The 26,648-nt window shown below is 41.5% G+C and overlaps 1 protein-coding gene across 3 annotated transcripts in view; it reads right to left on the reverse strand.

The window, feature by feature from the left end:
* Window positions 1-26,648, reverse strand: part of CUL2 (cullin 2) — a 174,250-nt gene that overhangs the window by 74,944 nt on the left and 72,658 nt on the right. For all 3 annotated transcript variants that reach the window (XM_089668711.1, XM_089668710.1, XM_089668709.1), the window contains 4 exons: window positions 20,838-20,978; window positions 11,733-11,835; window positions 6,459-6,553; window positions 3,166-3,271 (listed from right to left, as the gene is read on the reverse strand). In XM_089668711.1, coding sequence (XP_089524837.1) covers window positions 3,166-3,271; window positions 6,459-6,553; window positions 11,733-11,835; window positions 20,838-20,956 — 423 coding nt within the window. In that variant the 5' untranslated portion in view covers window positions 20,957-20,978. The remainder of the gene's footprint in view (window positions 1-3,165; window positions 3,272-6,458; window positions 6,554-11,732; window positions 11,836-20,837; window positions 20,979-26,648) is intronic.

Genomic DNA, 26,648 nt, shown 5'->3' on the forward strand with positions numbered 1-26,648 from the left:
TGCAATCACAGTCAACCGTTAAAGTATAACCTTAAAGTGGAACTTCACTCTCTCAATCAACACTGACTATATTTATTATTATTATACAGGATTTATATAGCGCCAATAGTTTGCTCAGCACTTTACATTATAATGGGAGACAGTACACGAGACAGCACAGTAACAATACAATACACGAGGGGTTCGAGGGCCCTGCTCCTTGGAGCTTACAATCTAGGAGGGAGGGGATAGTGATACAGCAGGAAATAGCTGTGGGGGATGGAGTGGTAGGAAGATTGGAGGAGTTCAGTAATTAGCTGAGGGCGGGGTAGGCTTCCCTGAAGAGATAGGTTTTCAGGGTGCACCTAAAAGGTGAGGAGAGTAGGTGACAGTCTGATGCATCGGGGTAGGGAGTTCCAGAGGATGTGGGAAGCCCTGGAGATGGGCATGGGAGGAGGAGACCAGGGAACTAGAGAGTAGGAGGTCTTGTGAGGAGCGGAGAGTACGTTATGGGTGGTATTTGGATACCAGATCGGTGATATTTAATCCTTATGCGGTTAGCATTAGTAAATGAATAGGAAAGTATATTATTTTTTACTTGTTTTAAACTGTTTATTACATCTCTTTAGTTACTACCTAGTGTCCATGCCTAGGCAATGATGTCATACATCCCAGAAATCTTCAGGAGGGGAGGAGGGGTTCACTCAGCTAAGCACACCCATGTCCATATGCATGAACTAAGGGCAGATGGATTCCAGGAAGTAATTTTTACATGGATCACCTGCTCTTACTTAAGATGGCCACAGCCATAAATGCTGGGGGAGGGATTCAAAGTGATTTCTCACCAAAATAAAGTATGGAGACATGGATGGAGGGGGGAGTTTGCTATGAATGAGGCACATATATGAACTGGTGCTCCTATCTACTGGTAGGAAAGCCTGGGCCTATAAGTGCTCAGCTGGTATGTTACAATGTGATGTCTTACACTGGAAATAAATGAATGTCAGAAAAAAAAATGAAGGAAGGGTGTCAAGAAAAGAGACGGAGTGATACTACCCAATCAACTAAAGCAGTCCTGGAAAATAATGTCATTCCGCTATGTCTGCTTATACCCGTTAACTGTCAAGGGAAGGCCATAGATCAGGGGTGTCAAACTGGTGGCAATCCAGCTGTTGCGAAACTGCAAGTCCCATCATGCCTCTGCCTTTGGGTTTCATGCTTGTAACTGTCAATCTTGCAATGCCTCATGGGACTTGTAGTTTGGCAACAGCTGAAGGGTCGCCAGTTTGACACCTGTGCCATAGATCAGCGGTTCTCAACCTAGGGGTCGCGACCCCTTTGGGGGTCGAACGACCATTTCCCAGGGGTCGCCTAAGACCATCGGAAAACACATATTTCCGATGGTCTTAGGAACCGAGACACCGCTCCTCTCTCCGGCGATGTGTGGGCGGGATGATACGCTGCTCCTGTCACCTGGCCACACCTCCGGGATCGCTCAGCAGCTCCGCCTCCTCGCCGCTGATTGGCCACCGGAACTGTAGCTCAGGAGAGGCACACAGGCGGCCAATCACCGGCGAGGAGGTGGAGCTTGGAGAGGAGGAGCCGAGCGGCAGCGCACGTACATCAAAGAAGATCGAGGGAGCTGCCGGAGCGAGTGAAGAGGAGAGAGGCCAGAGAAGGAAGACAGCTGACAGGTAAGTGAGAGAGCGAGCCCAGGCTGTCACTAACACCAACGATGGGGCACTATTCCTCCCCCCACTGACACCAATGATGGGGCACTACTCCCCCCACTGACACCAATGATGGGGCACTACTCCCCCCACTGACACCAATGATGGGGCACTACTCCCCCCACTGACACCAATGATGGGGCACTACTCTCCCCACTGACACCAATGATGGGGCACTACTCCCCCCACTGACACCAATGATGGGGCACTACTCCCCCCACTGACACCAATGATGGGGCACTACTCCCCCCACTGACACCAATGATGGGGCACTACTCCCCCCACTGACACCAATGATGGGGCACTACTCCCCCCACTGACACCAATGATGGGGCACTACTCCCCCCACTGACACCAATGATGGGGCACTACTCCCCCCACTGACACCAATGATGGGGCACTACTCCCCCCACTGACACCAATGATGGGGCACTACTCCCCCCACTGACACCAATGATGGGGCACTACTCCTCCCACCGACACCAATGATGGGGCACTACTCCCCCCACTGACACCAATGATGGGGCACTATTCCTCCCACTGACACCAATGATGGGGCACTATTCCTCCCACCGACACCAATGATGGGGCACTATTCCTCCCACTGACACCAATGATGGGGCACTATTCCTCCCACTGACACCAATGATGGGGCACTATTCCTCCCACTGACACCAATGATGGAGCACTATTCCTCCCACTGACACAAACGATGGGGCACTATTCCTCCCACTGACACCAACGATGGGGCACTATTCCTCCCACTGACACCAACGATGGGGCACTATTCCTCCCACTGATACCAACGATGGGGCACTATTCCTCCCACTGATACCAACGATGGGGCACTATTCCTCCCACTGATACCAACGATGGGGCACTATTCCTCCCACTGATACCAACGATGGGGCACTATTCCTCCCACTGATACCAACGATGGGGCACTATTCCTCCCACTGATACCAACGATGGGGCACTATTCCTCCCACTGATACCAACGATGGGGCACTATTCCTCCCACTGATACCAACGATGGGGCACTATTCCTCCCACTGACACCAGTGATGGGGCACTATTCCTCCCACTGACACCAGTGATGGGGCACTATTCCTCCCACTGATACCAACGATGGGGCACTATTCATCCCACTGACATCAGTGATGGGGCACTACTCCTTCCACTGACACCAATGATGTGGCACTACTCCTCCCACTGCAAAATTACAGTTATGAAGTAGCAACGAAAATAATTTTATGGTTGGGGGTCACCACAACATGAGGAACTGTATTAAGGGGTCGCGGCATTAGAAAGGTTGAGAACCACTGCCATAGATGAATGAAATGCTGCATGACACTCCATTCACATCAGTCAGAACTAATGAAAATGCAGGCACTTTAAATTATGAGGCCTTATGTGTTTTCAGCATATTCAAACCATAGCCTATGAGAATACTCACCTCTCCTATTTCCATCAATGGCTCATTCATATCCACACCTCCGTAACCATACTGCAGGTCAGCTTCTGTCAGCTTGTTCTTTTTAATGAACTGTGTGTTGAGATACCTGCAGAAGTGGAGGAATCGCTATTAGTAATGAAATTCTGCTTCACTGCAAACCCCAGAGCAGCAGCTGCTGATTATTATCACAGATGGGTACGCTGCTGCACAGAGGCCTCTAATGTATTACTGGGCCAAACACAACATGGCAGGCAAAGGTTAACACATGGAGATAAGCAGGGTGACACAGATGTATACAAAACTGCTACAACTCAAGTACCCTCCCAGCTGCAGAGTTTCTAAAGCTAATGCCTGTAACAAATAGGTAAAAAAAAAAATACAGAAAAATATATTAAAATCAAGCCTAACAATAAGATTTTGGGATATACTTTCACTAAAATTCAATTAAAGCATTCCTTGTTCATTTCCATGTTTGCAGTGAAATTGGGATAGCACCAACTTTATATTTGTTTACTTTTTTTCATTCATAACCCATATCATAACTTAAAATAAATAAAAATCGCTGCTTACTTCTTTACTCGCTCTTTTCTGAAAACTCCAAATCCTACTTATCCTCCTCTTTCTATGTATTGTTAGGGAGGGGACTGGGGAGTTGTATTTATCATAATTAACTCTGTTGGTACTGTGCTGGCAGATTTCATGACCAGTTTTAAACTAGCTGTGTAGAACGGACTGTCATAACAAAAGGGGTTAAAGATCTCAAGGCATGGGTGATTCATTGTTTGTTGATGCACAATCTTTCAGTCTGATCCTGGTCTGGTCTCTATTCAAAGCAATAGAAGCTGCCTACAGCATCCTATGTACACCTGTTCCAAAAGAAGCAACTAAAATGGTAAGAATTATTTTTTTTTTAAAGCTGAACTTCAGCCAAAGCCTGCTTTATACATGCACTTTAAAAAAACAAAAAAACACAAAAAACACCCCAATGCAGTCTGTTAATGTTTGGCTGCTGCTTCATTGCCTAAAATACATTTTTATTAACCTTGCACAGAGTTACGAGCACCAAACTTCCAGCGATAAAATTTGCAGTCCCTCTGGGAGTAACAAGATGACTGCAAGTCACTTGACTTGCAAGCAACTCCATGACTGCAGGAGGTGCAGAAGATTATGAATGTCAAACTACCCTCTGCCATACAACAAAGCAGTAGCTAGATGTGGGACACACTACATTTGAGTCATTTATTTAAAAACTGCAAATGTATGCACATACATAAAAAAATAAAAACCCACAAGTCTAGGGACACAGCACAGTGCTCTGAAGGCACGGCATACCCGACGTGCCGTCTATAAAAAAAAACAAAAAAAAAACAATAATCGCCTAATAGGTGCATGTTTAGGGATATTCATTTTACCTACAGGTAAGCTTTATTATAAGATTACCTGTAGGTAAAAAATAAAGTGGCTTTACTACCACTTTCAAGTGTTTCTATAGCTAAAACATTTTTTAGAGCAGGGCATAATTAGAGACTAGATCAGATTTTTTTTTTTTCTTCATTTCTGCTGTGTCTCAGAGAGTTCTTTTCACTTCCCATACAAGAACACATCTGGTGAAAGGAAAACTATCCAAAAGGGAGGATAAAGTCCCCCTGTCAGGCCTCATGCACACTGGACATTGACAGCTGCGTTTTTTTTTTGTTTTAATTTTTAACTGCCTCTAAACTTCCCTGCATGTTATCCTATGTGTTCATGCACACATATAATTTTAGCACCGTTTTGTGGCAGGAGAGTTTAGTTTAGCATTTTGGCTGAAGAAACGCTTGGCACACTTAAACGCGTGTAAATTCGTCTAAAGACTCTGCGCATTTAGCCCTTGAGTGTTAATTTATTTCAATGGAGAGATTTATTTATTTAGGTCAATTAAATTGATTAACGCCCAAACGCTTGACTTGGGTATACACAGTACACACTTTTACAAGCATCAAGTACACTGCGGACTTCTTGTCAGTGTGCATGAGGTCTAAAAGTTGTCAGTGAAAACATGTTTCCCTTTACCTACTGTTTCAGTGTGCAGGGCAAACACAGTAAATCTCCAAACTGGATACACAAAAAGCAATACAAACATGACAGAGGTTCCTTAACCCCTTGACGCCGACGTAACACAAATATGCGGCCTCACGGACCTGGGCTTTTTTCCGTGGGGCCGCATATTTGCGTACCTGTCTTTGTGCTGGGAGCGCGCCACTCGGCGCGCTCCCAGCACCAAGACCGCGGTGTCACTGAGAGCCCCGGGTCCCGTTCTAACGATCGGGACCCGGGACTCCCGATTGCGGGTCACGTGATCGCTGTGATAGCCTCTGATTGGCTATCACAGTGATCAATCACTGTGCAGCCCGGCCCCCTTGTTTTCTCTCTCTCTATGAATGGAGAAGAGAGATACATTATATCTCTCGAACTCCTGACATAGAGAGATAAAAAAAAAGTTTGTAAAAAAAAAAAGAAAAAAAAAGATAATTAAAAAAGAAAATAAAAAATAAAGAAAAATACCTAGATCAATGTTTGATCTAGTTCAGTACCAGGGTTAGTGTTTGGGTCAAGGTCAGGGTCAAAGGTCAGGATTTAAAAAAAAAATTGGTATCAGTGTCAGTGTTAATGTCAATGTCAGTGACAGTGTGTTTTATGTAAAAAAAAAATAAAAAAAAAAAAGACAAAAACAAAATGCGCACTGTTGTTTCTGGACTGTACTACGGGTACAAACAACAAATAATATACACATATATGGTATCGCTGCGATCGCCAAGAACTGGAGAATGTATTTTGGGTTGTTCTTTGGTGGTAGGTTATGGTCGTAACAAGAAACACACAGTTAAATTAAAAAAAATGATTTTTTTTTACTATTTTGGCCCAGTTTTCCTTTAATAATAAAAAAAAAATTAGGAGCTTTCCATTACCATTTACCACCAAAGGAAAGCCCAATTTGTCCTGAAAAAAACAAGGTATAATCCACCTGGATGTACAAAGTAGTTGTGACAATATGTACGGTTTTACTAACACGTCAACGTTGCAGAATTGTGCTTAGGCATTTAGATTTGTTTTACCCTTAGGCGTGAAGGGGTTAAAATGGGGAGAGATCCTAGAAGCAGGGCATTCAAACCTACAGACAGTTGCAATGAGGAAAGAAAAATAACATTTTCTGATGTCAATTTCCTGTCATCTCTTCACCAAACAGAATGCAGCAAATCTAAAAGCTAGGCCTGTACTCAAGGTATTCCATACCAAGTTTCATACAAATTTACCTATATAAACAGTCCATGTAGTCAGCTCCTCGACTGTACTCCTCCCAGAACTTGTGATATACTACCAGAACTTGTTCTGCCGATTCCAACACTTTCTAAGAAACACAAATCAATAAAACAGGTCCGGTGAGGAAAAACATTTCTTGTCTACACTTCTAAGAAACAATATTCTTTGTGCAAGTTCTTTTTTTTCATATAGACTTAAAAACAAATGACAATGGTCTCAATCCACAAAGCTTTAACACAAGATCAAAGATCTTTATTTTCAGCCGTGTGGTTGTAAAAGTTCAAGTCTCACTGGATCCTGCTAAAAAAAAAAAAAAAAAAAAAAAAACCTGGAGTGTTAGCTTTGTGAATTGAGCCTACTATCAGAAAGAAATATTCTGATGGAAAATCTGGCAAATACAGTTATGTGAAAAACATACACCCCATGGATACTTTACTTTTTCAACATAATTGAGCAGGCAAATATTAAACTCTGATTCAAACAGTGGCCACAAATAAAGGCAATACACTTGATAAGTACACACACACACAAAATGTCCTTTTGAATTATTAGGATCCCTTCAAACTGTCCGTTTTTCTGGCGAACCGGATCGGACCCTCCATTCTCCTCTATGGGCAATCAGACATACACTGACATGTGTCCATTTACATCTGACTATCTTGGATCCAATAAAAACAAACAGAAGAGGATCTGTTCCCCTCTGTCTGGCCGGATCAGCTTGTCTGTTTATATCCAACTATCCATAGAGCAGAGCAGCCTCCAATGCAGAGCGCATAAGAGAAGCGGACACAGACCTGTCATCTGGCAACCCCACTCAGTTCAGCAGGGGATCAGCGGACAGATCCCCTGCTGAGCAAAACAGGATTCGGCCTCTGTGAAAGGTGTTTTACACAAAAAAAACAAATCAATAGGATGTAATGCTGTACTGGGGAAAAGGTAAGTATACCACTGACAGCAAAACCTGGTACTGCTTCCTTTAACAGAAATGGCTGCCCACTAGTTTCCGACATCAACTCTCTGAAATCTTTGACCACTTCTCCAAGAAAAAAAAAAGTTCAGCTGCAGGATGTGTGTAGGTTTCCTTACATAATCTGTTTTACAATACCCCTAAAAAGTTCAGTGGGAATCATATAAGGGTTTGACTTCCTTTTTATCAATTTCTGGTTAAATTTGCAAGTGTGCTTTGGGTCATTATTCTGTTGAAAGACTAATTTGTGGCTCATCTTCACCTTTTGGACAGTCTCACAAAGTCACCAAGCACACTTGATAAGATGCAGAATGTATGACTGACTCAATGGCAAAATGCAGCAAAACAAGCCCAAACCATAACATTTACATCACCATGCTTCACAGTTATGAGGTTCTTCTGAAATACTACTTCCTTACAGAGTCTAACTCCACCTTTGATTGATCAGAGTTCAGCACATTGAAAGCATGTTCCATAAGGCCTTGTCTTTGCCTGTATGTTCAATGTCAAACTGTAAACTTGTTGAGTGTTCTTTTTTGACAGCAAAGGCTTTTACTGGAGACACCTCCTATTGAAGATGCATGCACTTTGACCCAAACTGTCGGAAGAGTTACCAGAAGATCTGACAATGAAAGTCTTGGGATCCTGGAGACGTTTTATTTTACATTGTAAAAAAAATCTCCTGCAGAACAGCCTACATTGTAACCAGTCTGCTGATGTGTTTGTTAGCATAAAAAAGTATTCCATTACATAGGCGTCTGAAGCTAGTATTGCTTTGTTACTAATGATCAGAGCTTACCTAACTTTGAGGCCAAATGACATTCCCCTGGCCAATTACACTTCACTTATTGACCCACTTAAATGAACAGGAGGCTAGCTGTTGGGAACTCAGAGAAGTCCTGTTTCTAGTATCAAAGTGAAACCTTTTTTTTTCCAGAGAAACAAAAAACATTATCAAGCTAACAAAATCTAATTGCCAACATCTTTTGGTAACTATTACTTATGACTTTTTGCCATAAAGGTTTGAAATGGCTGACAGGTTTCAAGAAGGTCAAGGAATGGCCCACAATTCAACAATGGTTTCACTGCATTGATGATATCCAGCATATAGGCGATTAAACTAGCTCACTTAAAAGGGACCACCAGTAAATTTACTAAGACTTGGCTCTATTTGTTGTAAACTCCTATACATATGGATATAAACAAACAATGGCTGACCAACGTCCGAGGAATCGATAGACAGCCATCCCCCTTGCTAACAACTTGTAAAGCCCCTTCTGACTCTACAAAGTGTACAAGGTCTTATGGCCTTCATTTACCTTGTAGCTCCTCCTGCTCAACGTAGTTTCCCCATATCCCCCTTCATTTATATTTCTCTGAAGCCCATCTCCTACTTTCTTCTGCCCCTATAGGCTGGAATCTGTTTGTATATTCTATAATTAGGTCAGGCTCTATATGAACCTTGATTTGGTTGCTTTTGGATGAGACACAAATATCTTGCAGTTCGAGAAGTTGAAGTCTGGTGTAACTCATGGGAGTAGTATTTTATGTTGAGTCCCCCTTTTGGAGGCTTTGAGATTCTATGGATGTGGCCTTGCACCGTCAGCATGAATGCTTTTCATTTTTACTTTACCACTTGGTGTTTATTGCTTTGTGCATATTCTAACGCCAATTGTACAATTTATGAAACCTGATAAAGAACACCAAAAAAAAAATTGAAGGACAAGGAATGATTTGGTTATTACTGCCAAACCTAATGCAACTTTTCCTTTTCACCATATGGTGCAAAATTATCTTTGTTTCATTTGGAAATGGGAAATATCATTCAGGAAAAACTGTACTCAAAGAAATATTTAGACTGCTATAGCTGGACTATCCTTTTGAAAATTTTAGTTGCCTGGCTGTTATACTGAGACAATGGCTACAAGTATTTTCTATAGTAATATCTCAGAAAAAAAAAAGTTCCACTTCTGTATTGATGGTGGTGGGCTGAATTTTCCATGCGTGTCCTACATCTCGAGGTCTTCAGTTGTTTGAACTTTTTGTGGAAGGCTTCCTGATGATGTTGGAATTTCTGCTGTATGCTTTATAAAAACCAAAATACATTAAGAAAAAAAAAAAAAAAAAAACAAACTTGTTCCACTACGCCACGGCATGTGGAAGGACCTCAATGTATGCACCATTAGAAATGCCCCATAATTGGTAACTCAGAAGGTACTGAGTTAGAGACTTCATTTCACAGATGCACCTTGATGGGGCAGTGTGTGTATTTGCAAATGCATGAAATAAAAGCCTCTGTATTTAACCTGAGATGCTGAAACCAGTTACTTTTTTTAGGTTTTCTTGCGCCAACAACCTGAAAAGTGTGTTGGGGAACTTCTTTACTGCTCTGAATATTTGCCTTGCCCAAATGCATCTTTGCCCTTTGAGCTAGTTTTAAATTGATCTGAGTAGCTCCTGTTGTTGCTTTATTGGATATAGTGCAGAGTCACTCTGGGGGTCTTCGGGTGCCTTGAGTACTGTTGGGATTCTAGTGTGTTGCTGTAGGAGAGATCTGCCTCCTTGTAGCCTGCTCAGTTTATGCCTTGCTATACATATCTCATAGTTGGGAATGGATATGTTTTAGGTTAGGGACCACAGTCTGCAGAGGTCTCTTGATGCGGCAGTGTGGCTTTACACAAATTTGCAAATGTACACAACAAAAACCTGCTTTAACCTGACATGCTGAGACATATCAATAAGACTTTTTGTGCTGACTAGCTGGAAAGCATGCTGGAGAATGTTTGTACTGCAGTATGGGTGGTGGATCTCAGAATTCAGGAGCAGACGTCATACTGTTAATGTTACTAAACTCACAACAGTAAAATTAGTCTGTATATGCAGTAAAGCATGCGTGTTATACTCACTATGGAACCTAAGGGGTTAATCCTTTGCATTGTGTAAAGGCCATTTGATCCTGACTTTTCTGATCCTCCCCTTTTATTGTCCCCAATCCATCTGCTGATAGTACAGTGCTCTAGGGATCACTTTGCACATGCTCAGTTTAGTGTGCATTGCTAGAAAGTATTTTTTTTCTCTTTTGGAGGGTGCAGGTCATCAGCACAGGGCCAATCAGCTCTGTCCAGACTCATAGGACAGTCAGAGCAGAATGAAAACTCCTCCTACAAGCTTTAACCAGTGCTCAGCTGGACACTGACAGAAGTCACAAGACTGCAATATACTGCTGATGAGAAAAGATTTTTAGCAGTTTATATTTACTACAATAATTTCATTTCCATGTAGTGTGTACTGTGTGAGACGAGAAATAGTGAATGCAGGGTCCCGAGTTTAGTAACGCTTTAAAGAACCCAAGATGTCAAAAACGTTAGTAGGCAATTCAACCTGCAAGCAGCATCTGCAAAGTGAATGAGAGAGTTTTTAGAGAGTTTTCAACATTCTGGAAAATGTCTAGAGGTAATGACACTTTCTAAAAATCTGCATAATTGCCGTTTGTCTACCCTAACATTTTGGTTAATTGCTGCTGGTCTACCACCACATAGCCCTTTGGGCTCCATTAATACCCGTGTATTTTAGGTGTGGTGGGTTATAAAAAGTCCTGCATAATGCACCTTTCATTTATATCATATACAGTTCAATCACAATGCGCCTAAAATGCAACGCACCAATGTGAACCAACCTAATTCAATCGGTCTTGGATAGAGTGGAGAGGGATTAGAACACCTGTCAGGTTTTTATTGTTGTCTGTGTGTCCATAAGGGAAATTCACCTATTTGTCATGGTTACCATTATCAGCGTAAGTGAAATTTTGAGTTCTCTCCACAAAACAGGAATAGGAGGGTAAATCTTCCAGTGAGGACACTAGTTCTAGTGATCCTGGTGACAACCAGGGATTCCCTCTTTTTGGTGGGATTTCCACTCACTTCCTGTTTTGCTATGGGAAAGGAAGCAAAGGGAAATCTCCCCAATGGAAAAAACTGACAGGGGTTATAACCCTTACTTACTCTAGCCAAAATGCAATAAATAAATAAAATATATTGATTTTCGTTCCCTTTAACGAATGATTAAAACAAGTGTTCTGCTGCAGAAGACACTTTCATTACTATAGGTGAGAACAAAGCTGTAGTTTCTGGTATGGTAGACTTGCATAGAAGCGTAAGAAAAGCAGTGAAGTAAAAAAGGACATCGAATCATCACATGCTTTTCAGACATATTCTCCAGTTCTCGTGTCCAACTAAGTTGCTGTGTATTTATATATGATTTCAGTGCTCCATTTTCTCAGTTCTCACATGCAAGGCCTTACCGCATGCAACTGTAGAACATGATTTTCCAGAAAAGTTTTTGTTTCTGAATATAATCTCTCCCCAAGTGGTTCTGGATAGGCAACACACAGTGCATAAATATCTCTGGATATAAATGTTAAAGAGGAAACTTGAAAAACAAACTGTCAAAACAAAAAAGTCCAGAACCGTTTCTGATTGATTGCTATGAGTACTGTATTTAGGACACATGCTTATGTCTCCTCTGTGCTGATTTGGTCAATGAGTTATACAATATTTACATTAGAAGATAGAAAAATCAAACATTTTTGTAAAGATAACAGACATAGGACCTTATGTATCAAGAGCTGAGATACATAACTTTCCAACTCTATGTCTAAGGCTAGCTTCACACATATGAAGTTTGCATTTGATCCGTTTCTGCAGTGATTTTTGTGGTGCGTTTTGCAACTTTTTTTTGGCCAATTTGTTGCTGGGCAGATTAAAAAACGTAAAAGCGTTTCAAAAATGCATCAAAAACATGTCAAACATACACTACATGCTTTTCTGCAGCATCTCCATTGAAGTCAAACTAAAAATGCACCGTTTTGGTTTTCAAAAAGTCCTTGACCCTTTCCAAAAACGCAGTGGCTGAAAAAAGCATAAATGTGAATGTGTCCCATAGAAAACCATGTTACATTAACTAGTGCATTTCTGCAAAAAGCTCCAAAAAAACAAAAACAAACAAAAACCGCATAGCTGTGAACCAGGCCTTAAAGTAGACAAAATCAAATAAGTCCACCTCTTACATTCCTCAACTTGTAAACAATTGTGCCGAGAAGTAACTAGGAAGGAAACAGTGTGGTAGGCATAGAATACCTGCTTTTTACCACCAGTAAAGGCCTACCAAAAAGGTTGTGTGACTACCAACTTTCTGACATTGATAGTTAGGGCTCGTTTACACTTGGCTGTTTTACCAACGCTTGCCAAACGCCCCTATAGCGTTTGGCAAGCGTTGGTCCGGCGTTTGCAGAGCATTTTTTAACGCTCGGCAAACGCTCCACAAACGCCGAATGCGCGGTTTAGTGGCGGTTGCTAGGCGTTTGCCGAGCGTTAATAACGCCCCACAAATGCCTATAACACAGTTTGAGTGGTGTTACCGCTCCGCAAACGCCCCGCAACCGCACCGCAAACGCCGGCCGGACGTTTGCGGAGCGGCACCATAGACAAGAATAGGAGGCTTCAAAGCCGCCTGACTCGACCAGAGGCGTCCGTTTTGCCGCGACGCAACGTGACGCAAACGCTCCCGTTAGAACAGCACCATGTGCTGTAATGTGCAGAATTGGCAGAGGCGTTTGGGAAGCGGTAAAAACGCTTCCCAAACGCCTCTCTGCCGCCTGCACACAAGGCTAGTGTGAACGTAGCCTTACACAAGGCTAACAACGCTCTGGTCAGGCTGCTCAGGAACCAAGTGCAAAAGTGTGGCAAGTTAAAGAATGATCACATGCTCCTTTCTACCTGCAGAGATCGGGCAGCAGAAAACACTGGAAAGGTGAGAGCTTATGGTGAATGCTACCATGCTGTTCCCTTGACTTTGTAATATACCTTAAAATAGAAGGAAGCAATTTATAAAAAAAAAAAAAAAAGCCCAAAAAGCCCAAAAAGAACAACCCCCCCCCCCAAAAAAAAACCCAAAAAAAACAACAAAACACATTCATACTCACCTAGGTGTCCCCCGTCGGCTCTGTAGTGAGAACATACACTGCTGATCTCTAAAGTTCTCCCCTCTGCGCTGAACAGAGAGCCATGACTGTCAGTCTCCAGCTCTCTGCTCTGCACCTCCAGCACTCACTGGAGCACTGGGCTGTGGAGGGGGCAGGAGTGGCTAGCTCATGGTATCGGCTAATTGCTGAGAGGCTGAGCCAGGCTTCTGGGTGGACCCTGACCATATGGTCGGGATCTTTCCAGAGTGTGGACCGGCTGAGTGATGTCAGCCAACAGCCTCCCCTGTAGCGTTTTAACTATATTTGAAGGGGCCTGATGTGAAATCTTTTTTTCATGTACCCATAGGAGACCCTACAGCCAGCCTTTGTCTGGCCTTCCCATGGATTCTACTATGTTTCTGGATTGGCTAGGGTTAAACTCAACTACAAGACTGATTTCTTTAACTTTGTTTATTCTGCATCTACAATTTCCTCCAATTTTACTGTTACAAGGGTGGACCTGACAAAAAAAAAAAAAATCTTTATGCTATTTCTGCATGCGCTGCTTCTCTCCTGGGCTGCTGGGAGTTGTACTGAAAACAGCTGGCATATACAATCACGTTAGATTGCTGCAGCCGATAGGTGCTCCTTTATGGACACGTCAACCACAGCCACCAGTAAAATTTGAAAATAATTGGAGTGACCAGAAAGTCAAAACAAATTAGGAAAGAATTAAAAAGGAAGGTAGAAAATATAACCAAGGAAAAGGAGAAAAGTTACAGAAAATACTTTAGATACAGCTAAAGCATTAGCAGTTGACAGTAACAGACTGACTGTAGCCAGCAGAGTCAAAGTGGCAGTTGTAACATTTGTGATCACTCATAGAAGGAAAGTCATCCAGCATGAGGCACTCAAAGGCCGGGCAGGAACAAAATGATGTTCTGATGAGAAGCTGGGATAAGCCTTCTGCTGGAGCCCAGCCAGGAACGTTACTGGGATGTCTATCCACGCACGCACGCAAGTCCACACGTATGTGCTTGGTCATTTAACATCCAAAAAACCTGCTGTGATTGCAGGAGCAAAGGGATCACAGAATACCAGGTAATAAACAATGAAAACACTTTGCCAAGCTATACATCAGAAAACTGTCACTTAGCAAGAACTGATTAAAGGGCTGGTCCTCCCATAACTGGGAAACTAGCCAATGGATGTTTTGGGGCCACTGACAGCCAACCCACACATTGCAGCCATCAGAAGGTGGTTCACCTCTCCAAAGTGAAATTTGATTTACCTTTTATTACAGAGAAAGGAGCAGCAACTAACAGATTCCCGCAATTGCACCAGAACAAGAGAAACTCTAGTAAGATGCTCAACCTGCCAAGTTCCTGAGAGATACAATAAGGTATTTGGAACTACTCCACTCGTGTCTATCCAAAGTTGAAATATCAATTTTAGGCGGACTAACATTCAAAAGCACAGTAATAAATTCAATGCACCTTTATAAGCTGGCTCTGGGACATTTGCCAATGCAACAACTATCCGGTAAATCACACAGTAGCAGTTATGGCAAGCCTTACAGTGGAGCACGGTTTATGTATGGTTACCTGAATTGTAAAAATCAATTATGCTGCAAACCCCATGCAAGAGTAAATGGGGCTGGAATATATAGTGGTTAATGAATACAGAGAGCTAGCTAGCTCTCTCTCTCTCTCTCTCTCTCGATCTCTCGATCTCTCGATCTCTCGATCTCTCTCGATCTCTCGATCTCTCGATCTCTCGATCTCTCGCTCTCGAAATTTGCAGTGTTCTAATCATTATTACATCAACAAATATATTTTTAAATGCAAGCATTGAAAGTATCTGAATGTGACCTGGTAGTAGCCTCTTGTAGTCCTTGTACAGCAGAATTGGAGTGTGAGTGGGAGAAGCAGCATAAAGAGTCAGTTTATTGTTCCAACAAGGAGCATGCTGATATAGGGGAAAGCAGAGTGAAAGATAGATAGATAGAGGAGTTCATCACTGTGATGCTTCTCCTTCCACTGTTCAGTCAAAGGCTGAGGAAGGTCCAGGACAACCTGGGCTCGGAGGAAGTGGATTGAATGATGCTGGCCATCAGACTGAAGACATCTAATGGCAGAAGTAAAGTACTGCAGGAGAAATCTCTAGAATCAAAGTGAATACTGCAGAAAAAAAAAAGCTGGTTTTGTTCTTTTATTTCTTAAAGGTTATTCATGAATATCTTGTTTTTCTTGGATGGAGTTTTGCTCTCTGCACACTAAAGGATATTCTAATAACTTCACACTGCTTTGGCATTTTACATTTTAATTAGATAATGCAGAGTCAATCTGAAGACTGCAGTGTGCCCATAATGTGTGCATAAAGCAGCAGAGAACACTCTGGGATATGAGACAATCTTATCACAGGACCTATCAAACTCCTGTAACAGATTTTCTTCCTGTCTTGTATTTTTTTGATCAGAATAAATGTGGCTTTGCTTCCTTCATTATCCTTACACAGCAAATATGCTAGTTTTTTTTTCTTTTCGGTATCACCATACTTAGGCCATGCCATTGCTTTTATAAATGAGCCAATTAGATGGCAAACCCATGACTTATAGTAGGGGTCTCCAAACTGTGGCCCACTACAAGATTTTATTTTTCCTAATCTGATGTGCACAGTCTCTGCACAGTACAAGTTCACTCTGCTGTATGGTGTCCTTGCTTGCTGGGACTACCAGCATCCTAGCAACCAATGACTTGCTTGCCCCAGCATTACCAAGAGGACAGAACCTCCTCCTTCTAGACCTGCACCACCTCTTGGCTTCCATCCAGTTACTTAACTGTTCTTTAAGCATAATTTCAAAAGGTACGGGAAATCTGATGGGGACACCAATGTAAGGGGGGGGGGGGGGGGAACACCAATGAAGACCCTGTTGTAAAGGGGGAAAATTATGTATGGGAGCTCAGATGTAAGGGGGGAGCACTCTGCTGTGGATCCTGATGTAAAGGCAACTCTGGTGTGAAATGTGCAGACAATTAAACTTATGACCAACATCTATTAATGGCTCACGTTTACTTGAAATGCTTTTTCTTGGTTTTACTGAAGTTCTTGATTTGTTGCTTTGAATCGCATCATGCAAATTATTGCAAAAGCTCCAATGAAAACATAGTTATTCATTCAAAACATACAATATTGCCCTCGTACTAAAAATGTTGAGGGACCCCTGATTGCAGCAGTGAGTTTTCACAAGGCCTGCGAGTCCTTATATGGTTACATTTTACAGAGGGGATATGGATACAGTAGAAGGTAAATACAAATCTGCAACTAGGATATTCATTTTACTAAAAACAGTACACGTTCTTTGAGAATAAACAGCTGGCAGAAGACCGGATATGACAGACGTGATTGACTGCCTTTACATGTGGTGCCGTCTTGGCATCCTCCGAAAGATCTGATGGTGGCTCAGGTGGTAAAGCTCTGCGCTTGCAAGCGTGTGGTCAGGATTTCAAATCCCCGGACCGTTGCATGGAAAGTATGCAGTAAGATTTACATGGGATTCCATTGAGCGCAGCGTCAATAAATGTCCGATTTGCGTTTGAAAAGTCAATGCGCAAATATCACACGAATATATATAGATAGATAGATAGAGAGAAGCAGTCATCACATCCAGTTTTATCCACTGACGTAATTTCCAGGTCCAGGCTCTGGAACGCACACCGGCTCCAGAGAGCGGAACGGCGGCGACGTTATATGCTGTATTGGTGCCGAGATATTAGGCACCTTAAAATGTGAGTGTACACTCGGTTTTTATTATTGGGATTTTTATCTAATATAACACTACACTATGAGAACTTATCTCTCCTGGTTTATGGCGATTTGCTACTGAGGGATATTGGGATGACATCTGAAGATTCTACAGAAGATATCTGCTACTAGCAAGCTGAATAATTCTGGGAAAGCAAGCGCATTTGACCTTCCTTTTAGTTAAGGGGTCATGGATGTGTTATAAGTGCATTGGAGTGGCACACAGTGGTGGAGCACTATGAGAAAATAAGAAGAGCTAATTATTGAGCACTGCAAGAACTTTATAGAATTCAACACCAAGGTAAACCCCAAATGCCAATTTTCTACCACAAATGAATAAAAATGTATAAAAATCAAACACATGACATAGAATTCCCAGTCGCTAAGGTATTACTTCCTCCCTAGGAAGTCAAGAAATAAACTGTTGCTCAGCGTCCAAATTTAATCAAAAAGTCCTTGGACTCATTCTATAAATTCATATGGCAAGTTCTCATTCTTCCAGAATTATCACCATGGATATCTACATGCTCAGTTCCTATATCGCCAAGATGATGTTGTCCTCTTCCTCTTTTTCAAAGTATTAACCCTCTAAAAAATTTAAATAAACCGCACATTGTGCATTATTTCTTTCACATCATAATTCAAACTTGAGTTAAACTCACATAAAAGTGCTCAAATAGTGTCAAAAGTTCACCAAGTGTCACCATACTTAATCCGTAATTCCTACTGTTACCCTCCTATCCAAAATTCTTTTAATAAAGGGAGATCAATCTTGTGAATTCCTCCTTAGACATTTACTCTTCTAATGTGATAAACTCTCCAAAAAAAACAAAAACTAAATTCATATAGTGCAGTATTTTAATGAATATCAAATAGTGCCACTTAGCCCGAACTAGTGGCCACCAATCTGTGCACAACACTAAGGTGACCCACTGCCTCATGGCTCATGCAGCTTACTAAAATTTCTTCAAGCTATAGCCTTGAATATAAACAATCACTGCGGCGATTCTAACCTCCATCACTCTTGCCAATACTCCATTTCCATGTTGGTACATATAATCAAAGCAAAGTAGACAACCATAGTGTATCAAACCAGATAAATGAATTTATTAAATATAAAAATCGCTTACAAAGCAGAATGATGTACACCAGCGTTCGCATGCATTTCCTAGCTCGGACCTCAACCAAGATGGCCGCCGCTGGACTTCCAGTTAGCATCTGACGCGTTTTATCATTACGGCTTTGTCAAAGGATATTTATTCATTAAAATTCCACACTATATAAACTTTGGGTTTTTTTTGGAGAGTCATTTATCACATATGAAGAGCAAACGTCTAAAAGAGGAATTGACAAGATTGATCTCCCTTTCTAAAGCAAAGAATTTTGGATAGGAGGGTAAGAGTAGGAATTACGGATTACGTATGGTGGCACTTGGTGAAGTTTTGGCACTATTTGAGCACTTTTATGTGAGCGAGTTTAACTCAATGTTGATTTATGACATGTGAAAGACATAATGCACTATATGCGGTTTATTTAAATTTTTTTTAAGGGGTAATATAATGAAAAAGAGGAAGAGGACCACATCATCTTGGCAGTATAGGAACGGAGCATGTAGATATCCATGGTGATAATCCTGGGAGAATAAGAACTTGCCATATGAATTTATAGAATTGATTAAGTTTGGACGCTGGACAACAGTTTATTAATTACTGCAAGAACTTGTTTGGTGTGGGACTTAATAATTTTATGAATTTTGTATATGTTGGAGAATTTTGTTTAGCAGTATTATATGGAAGTTCAATGTACGTGCCATACTTTTATCACCTATCGGTTTTTCATCAAGTGCAAGTAGCACTATAAAAGGGGCAGGAACACATTATTTAATACATTTTTCACAACAGTGATTCACTTATACTTTTGTCATTTATTTATGGTTTAATTTGGATGGTGTATTTTTATTCATTTATGGCATTTATAGGAGGAGGCGCCTAATATACCCAACTTTATCTGAAATTCATTATGTTGCTGGTCCTGTTAGCACCCTCCTCTCTAACATCCTTCGATTGAAAAAAATCAAAAGAAGTTGGGCACAACAATGTTGACTGCACAGCACCGGCATTCAATCAGATTAGCCACTGTTTTTGGGTATTTAAACCCTGCTGTTGGCATACATTAGCTGCAGTGAGAGATTCGCCCATCTGCTATTTAGCATTGATGGAGGAATCTGATATATTTTTTTCGTTCAGCCAGCAGGCTGAACGAAAAAAAAAAAAAAAGAAAAAAAAAAGGGAGTGTGCATTTATGGCTTCCCCTAGACTGTACAAGAATTTGGTGGCACTGACAGTGATATTCCAAGGTGTTAAATAACAGAATAACAGATGTGATTTAAAAACATTTCTACATTGTGCATCCAGACAGATGACTGTTAATTAAGAAATGTATTTTCCAGCTTCAGCTTCCTATGTTATCTTTGTGCCTCCAACTTCCTCACCGGACAGTGATTTGGCATCAAAAGCTCTTTCCAGCGAGCAAAGACGTGACCTAGACAGCAGCCACGCTTACTCAGGAAGTTGTAGAGGGCATATTCACAGCTACAGAGGTGTCTATCACAAGAATGGTTAACCTGCCAGTGGATTTTAAATTCTGGTCAAAGTAAATATAATGTACTTCAACTGTGTATTTTACAGTTTGGCTAGAATTACACTTTAACTCCCCCTCAGCCTAATCCACAAGTGATGTCATAGTAATAGCCAAACAACATGGAGATACACAAGACCAAGGTAGGCCACTAATACAAGTCTTCCAACAACAGCCAAAATCTTCATCACAGGAAGAGTCAAATATAGGGTCTACCTCTCCTATCTTCCACATTCATATCATTATGTTTAGTAGGAAGTTACAAGTGTACTACAAACAGATCGGAGAAATTAACATCTCAAAAAGGTAAACATTTCAATTTTTTTTTGGCAATCTAAAATTAAATTTTTACCACCCTGTCCCATAGTTAGTCTAAAGGTGAACAATTCCTCTAGTGTGGTGCATTAAACACTGCTCTCAAGACCCATGATGGCCAATTACATGTTTGTGCAATTAGTCGTGTGATCTCATATGGAGGGGCTGGGAGGGGTACCTCCAAGTAGAAATGATCAGTCAGGGATTCAGACTGAACTCTGATCCCCCTTCTTCTGAAATGTGACCAAATGCCTTGGTATATGGTCATGTGTCTGATTACCTTGGAAGACCACAGAAAGTGCCTCAAATCTGTGTGTGTGGCCAGTTAACTAGTTGCTAAAATTAGGATTACTTAATTTTAAAAAGATGATATAATCATTCTGTTCTTTTCTTCTGTACGTCTTCAAATCACCATGGACTTCCAACGAATAGTGGGGCATGCAAAGGCACCAGCAGCCATAGATTCAGTTCAGGAAACAAGCCTGAAAATAAACCTTGTATTCCCAAACACTGCTTCTTCTATTCCTACCCAGAATAAAATGTTGAAAGAAATACCCAGTTGATCGTCACTGATACAATCCTAAAACGTGCTATTATTTCAGTCCTAGTGGTTGAAAAAGCTGAATAGCAGACTACCAGATAAACACCACAATACAGTACAGTACAAATCCATGTCTTGCAAAAGGATACGAGAATCTGTCATTCCAAGTTGCTCTTTCAACGTAATCCAGCTTGACAACGGCATTGATTGTTGTTAAAAGTTTGTTCCACGTTTCATCAAAATCCACAACTCGTGGCTTCAATGACATGGTGGGGTTTCAATGTTAAAACCTGTAACAATAATCAGAACAAAATCAGAATTAATACAAGAATTACAAAGTCCCAGGAGCTAAAAGAAGACAGAGCAAAGTCAAAAGGAGCACTTTTGCCAATAACACTTTCTTTTACGCAAACAGAACTGAAAAAACAAAGCAGGGTTTCCTTGCACTGGATGGGAATTCCATCTGTATTTTACTGAATATCAGTGCAACTAGAATTCTTATTGAGTAATATGTACTGTCAGGAAATACTGAAGCCACCACAACCTTAAAGTGATACTAAACCCAGGACCCTGCATTCACTATATCTGGTCTCCCACAGTACACACAACATGGAAATGCAATTATTTTAATAAACTGCTAAATACCTTTTTTCATCAGCAGTTAGAGCAGTCTTGTGACTTCAGCCAAGCACTGGTTAAAGCTTGTAGGAGTTTTCTTTTTGTACTAGGAGGATGCAAAACCCCTGACCTCTGTCTGGACAGTGCTGATCACATGCACTCTCCCAAGAAAGAAAAAACCTCTCTAGCAATACACACTAAACTGATCATGTGTATGTGATTATGGTTCTGTCTGTCTTATCAGGTGGACATTTGAACAAAAGGAGGGGCAGAGAAAACAGGATCAATCTGCCTTTTTATAAATGCAGAAGACTAACATTAGGTTCCACAGTGAGTATAAAAGCATGCTTTACTGCATGTACAGACTGATTTTACTGTTGTGGGTTTAGTAACACTTTAATTGGAACTGAACTCAAAAAGGGACCATTTAGAAGTGTATATATGCCTAAGCAGTACCCTGAAAATTCTACTTTTTGTCTGGAACTCTTCCTGAAATATACCAGTGCACTTCCTGGTTTGCAAGTGTGCCTAGGCACTCCTGTCCATGCAGCCTCAAAGCTGTATATTTGCAGGGTGAGATCTCAGGCACTGCTGCCTCAGGCTGCTATAGTCTTGGTGATGTCACTAGAGTGCTGCTCACTGTTCTTTGCTGAAGACTGACACAAAGAACCAAAAAGTAGAATGTCCCTTGTATTCTACAGCAGGCACCTTCATTTTAAAGCACCCTGGGAGTGTCAGGGCTGAATTGCTGTTCGTGGGGAAATTTCAATCCAGAACAAACAGGTTTTGGAGATGGATGGAGACAATACTTTCAGCTCTAAGGAAGTAAAATGTGGATTTCAAAGGGTTCATATACAGTTAGGGGTTAACATTAGCATGTAAAGGGTTACATGACATTTAGGTTGAAGATTGTTAATTTACCAAATTAAGCCTGGTAAACACTAAATTGTTTTTTTTTCGTTCAACCCAGAGCGCTGAACGAAAAAAATCTGACAGCTCAGGAGGAGCCGCTGTACTAACTATCTGATGTCAGTACAGCAATCTCCTCTGATGTGCTATTGTGTTCTGACAAAGGGGATGGCCTACCGCCCCCCCCCCCCACTACAGCCCTCTGGTTAGCGCTCTAAGCCATTGGCCTTTTTCGTTCATGCCCCTTCGATAGATGCCTGCTGAACGATCGGCTTCTATTGGATCGGCTGCCGTACACATGGGCAAATGTCAGCCAGTTCCTATTGAACAGGCCGATGCCGCCTGAAATTCAGGCAATGTGTACTAGGTTTTAGGGCTATAGTAAAATGAGCGTTTAGGGTCAAAGTCAGCCCAAAGGTTAGCTTAAAATGGGTTCTAAAGGCTCAAGGTTTTTTTTACCTTAGGCTCCATGCACACTAGCTTTTTTTGTTAAAGCTCCTAGAAGCGGTTATCAGCATTTTGTTTCTGCTCCTCGAAGCTAAATAATGTTGTTATCCTAGGTGTCCATGCACACTATTTTAGGCTAGCAGCAGTTTTCAAACTTCAGCATTTGGGAGCAAAAATATTTTGTAGAGTTTTGGGAGAGTGTTTCCAAGCGAAAAATAAAAAAAATACCCTAAACACTCTTAAAACACTGGTAACAGCTTTTTTCTAGATTTGTTTTTTCTACACGTACTGTAAAAAAGATAACACAATGCTAAGGATCCTAAACTCTTCTAAATGCTACTATAAGCCTGAACAAAAACCCTATTATCAGCGTTTTTCATCCAGCTTTTTTTTCTAGCTTATAAAAACCGCTAGTGTACATGGCGCCTCAAAGTGTTACTATTTTTTTTTTTTTAAATTAAAATAAACATGCTATATTCACGTGCTCTGTATAATGATACTGCACAGAGAGGCCCCCAATCCTCCACTTCTCATGACCCCCGTGGACAGTTTTGGCTCCTACTCTTCTTAGTGTGCCCCCATAGCTAGCAGTTTGCTATGGGGGCGCATCGTGTCTGCTCACTCGTGAGCTGTATGTCTATGGAGGCATCATCAATAGACTCATACAGCGAGTCCTAGCCCTTCCCCCCACTTCCTACTCACTGCATTTGATTGACAGCAGCAAAAACTAATGGCTCCTGCTTCTGCTCAAGATAGTGTAGAAGAGATGCAGCCATGGAGAATGCTGGATCTCTTCTCCCCTCTCTTCCCCTTCACCCAGTCCTTCTTCCGGGTTCGCGATCTCCAGCCGTCTGGCAAGCCGGGCTGTGATGACGTCACTCCAGCGAATGCACGCAGGAGTCCTGGGCCACAGCACACAGCTCTGAAGGAATGACATATCTGTGTCATTTTTTCAGAGTGCATACACTGGCTTTAGGAATGAGAGGCTATTTCTTAAACGTTCTCTCACCGTTTAGGAGATATTCATTTTACCTACAGGTAAGCTTTATTATAAGCTTACCTGTAGGTAAGATTTAAAAAAAACAAAAAACAAAAAACATTTACTACCACTATAAGGTAAAAACGTTTTTAGCTTTAGCATCACTTTAGTGCATTCTGTGCATTAAAAGGTAAACAAAACATCTGTACCACAGAACTCCCCCCATACTTGTCTGAGCCCAATCTTGATCCAGCGCTCTGACCGAGAGCAGTGGCTCTCTCCCTGCACAGGGCTGACTGATAGCAGTGTCAGCCATTGGCTCCTACTGCTGTCAAAATCCTATCACAAAGAATCGGGGTGGGGCTGAGCCATGCTGTCTGTGTCTATAGACACAGTGTGGCTCGGGATCAAATCCACACCTGTGCCACCATAGAAAGCAGCTTTCTATGGTGGCACATGCTGAAAACACATGAGCCAAGAGCACTGACAGGGGACCATAGTGTAGGAGGAGGGCGGCTGCGATGTGCAAAACCATTTCACAAAGCAAGTAAGTATAACATGTTTATGATTTAAAAAAATTTAAAATGAAGGTTTTTAATCGCTTTAAGGTTTGGAGTCAGGACATAACCTCTTATTATATAGACCCCTTTCGTCTAATTTTCATACATTTGAAAGTGTTTTGTTATATTTGTTCAATAAGTGCAAATAAACAGCTTTTGATCATATCAGAATTCAGTGCAGTCCCATGCCCTACATAAATTTCCTGTGTTTTCACAAGGATGGCCTCCCCATCCTGGGCTACAGAATAATTAGCCTCTATGTTGCAGAGATGAAGACACAGGGAGGGATTCAGTAGTTTGTCAAATTACACCATTTTGTCCACAAGAATGTACGGTGTTGAACCATGCTACTAAACTCGCTGGTGATTACTCTATAGGAGCAGAAATCGATTGTAACAAACTAGTAAACAGGTAGCATATAGTAGAAATTAATTTTGCATGATTGCAAAATGTGCAGATAACTACTACAAATTACCTGTTCAATCGATTCCAAACAGAGCTACTAGTTCTACCTGTATAGCTATCAATTGCTTCTCCTAGTAATTCATTTCTAGTGCTCCTAGTAATGCACCTCAGCATGTAGCGCCCAGTCTAAATGGAATGTCAGAAAGAATGTCTGTGTGGACCTTGACATTGTGTTTGTTCAAATTCACAAGGGGGGAGCCAAAAAAAAAAAAAAAAAAAAAAAAAACACAGCTGAGAAAATGAAACCACATCTTATCTCCAGTCGGGTACATTAAAGGTGACAAATTTATTCTGAGCTGACCAACACCCAGGATTACGCCATTACAACTGCTAGTAGTCCTCCTACACAACCTCGGAAGAGATCTGTGAGACAGTTGGGATGGGTCATGTATATCAGCCATACCTAGGCAGAATTACTACTTCATTCAGACAGAATATGGAACAAAAGTGACAACATTAAGCCATGAACACACCAGTAATTCTCCCATTCTCCAGGTTTGTGTTGAGCCTGATGTTCAATACAGATATAGGTTCAACTAAGCAGCAGTTGCATCAATAATTACATGTTTTTCCTTTTCATAGTAATAAGGAGTTCTTTAAAGCAAACGTTTATTTATAGGCAAGTCCTACACAACAGGTCAGACAGATATTGAGCTCAGACCTTGAGAATCTTACTGGGTCTCAATGTTTGTGAACTCGAGGAAAACCCAGAGACCCTTAACTTGCGCTAGTTCCAATCTCCTCCCTTAAGATTTCTACAGATAGATCCTTGTGGACAACCTCGCTTTTGATAGGAATGGAAGGAGCTATTTGCAATAAAAGAGCTGCCAAGACGTACAAAAGGTATTTGACTATGCAGCCAGAAAAGTGGCTTCGATAAATGACCTTCAGTTTAGGGAAGTTGAAGGAAACACAGGTTCACCCAAGGAATGGCACTGTTCCTTTTGATGTCCCATGAAAAGGACACATTCTGTTACTGGCCATCATCCAGACTTCAGCAGACACTACAAGTAAAAATAGAAGCTCTATTACCAGACAGGCAAACCATGTATGTAAGAAGCAGGAGTTGTGAATGAAACGCTCTAGAACTCTTGCCAAATCATTTTATTTGAAGGTGTTTTGAAAATTACCAACATTTTACATATATAGAGAGAGAGAGATTTCTCTATTCTAATTTATAAAATCCTAATTTTAAAAATAAAAGCTGTATAAATTCTAAAGAGAGCAGAAGCCAAGTGTTGTACTGTATTAGCCACTAACAAAAGTAGACATTTGGCAATGGTGATACCATTTATTGGTCTACTAAAGAGGTTGCAATGCAAGCTTTCAAGACATACTGGCCTCTTTGTCATTGGTCAGACAATATTGCCTGAAGTGGTCAGTATGGATCAAAAGCTTGCGCTATATTCTATTTAAAAGTAATTTAACAAAAAACAAACATTCATACTCACCTAGGTGGATGCAGTATCACTCCAAGACCAAGAACCGAGCGATCAAACACAGCTGATCGCTCAGTTCTTGGTCTTCAGTCTGCAGAGAGTTGGTGACTGTCAGTCACCATCTCTCTGCTTTGCCCCTCCAGTGCTCACTGGAGCGCCAGGCTGTGGAGGGGGCAGAAGGGGCTGGCTCAGGCTCTCAGCAGCTCACAGAGGCTGAGCCAGATTCTGGTTCAAGGTTCTGGGTGGATCCCAACTTTGAAGTCGGGATCTTTCCTGATCCTAGGCCAGCAGAGTGATGTCTGCTGACTGGGGCCTTTAGCCCACTGTGGGCTAAAAATAGGTTACTGGAGTGCAGAACGAAGTGCCCTCCTAAGACCCATAGGAGTAGTACAACCAAAATGACTTTGGCCATTCTTCTCCTTTAAAGGGCCAATAAAAAGGAATCACTCTAAATCTAAACTTTTTTTAAAGAGACACAGGTTGTTGGTTGACATCTGTGAAGCGAATCTACAAGTGGCACAACAGGTGAACCCTCAAACTGCA

The sequence above is a fragment of the Staurois parvus genome, unplaced genomic scaffold (assembly GCF_062004578.1).
Source record: "Staurois parvus isolate SC_StPar_1 unplaced genomic scaffold, SC_StPar_1.0 ptg000061l, whole genome shotgun sequence".
In the NCBI taxonomy this organism is placed as follows: Eukaryota; Metazoa; Chordata; class Amphibia; order Anura; family Ranidae; genus Staurois; species Staurois parvus.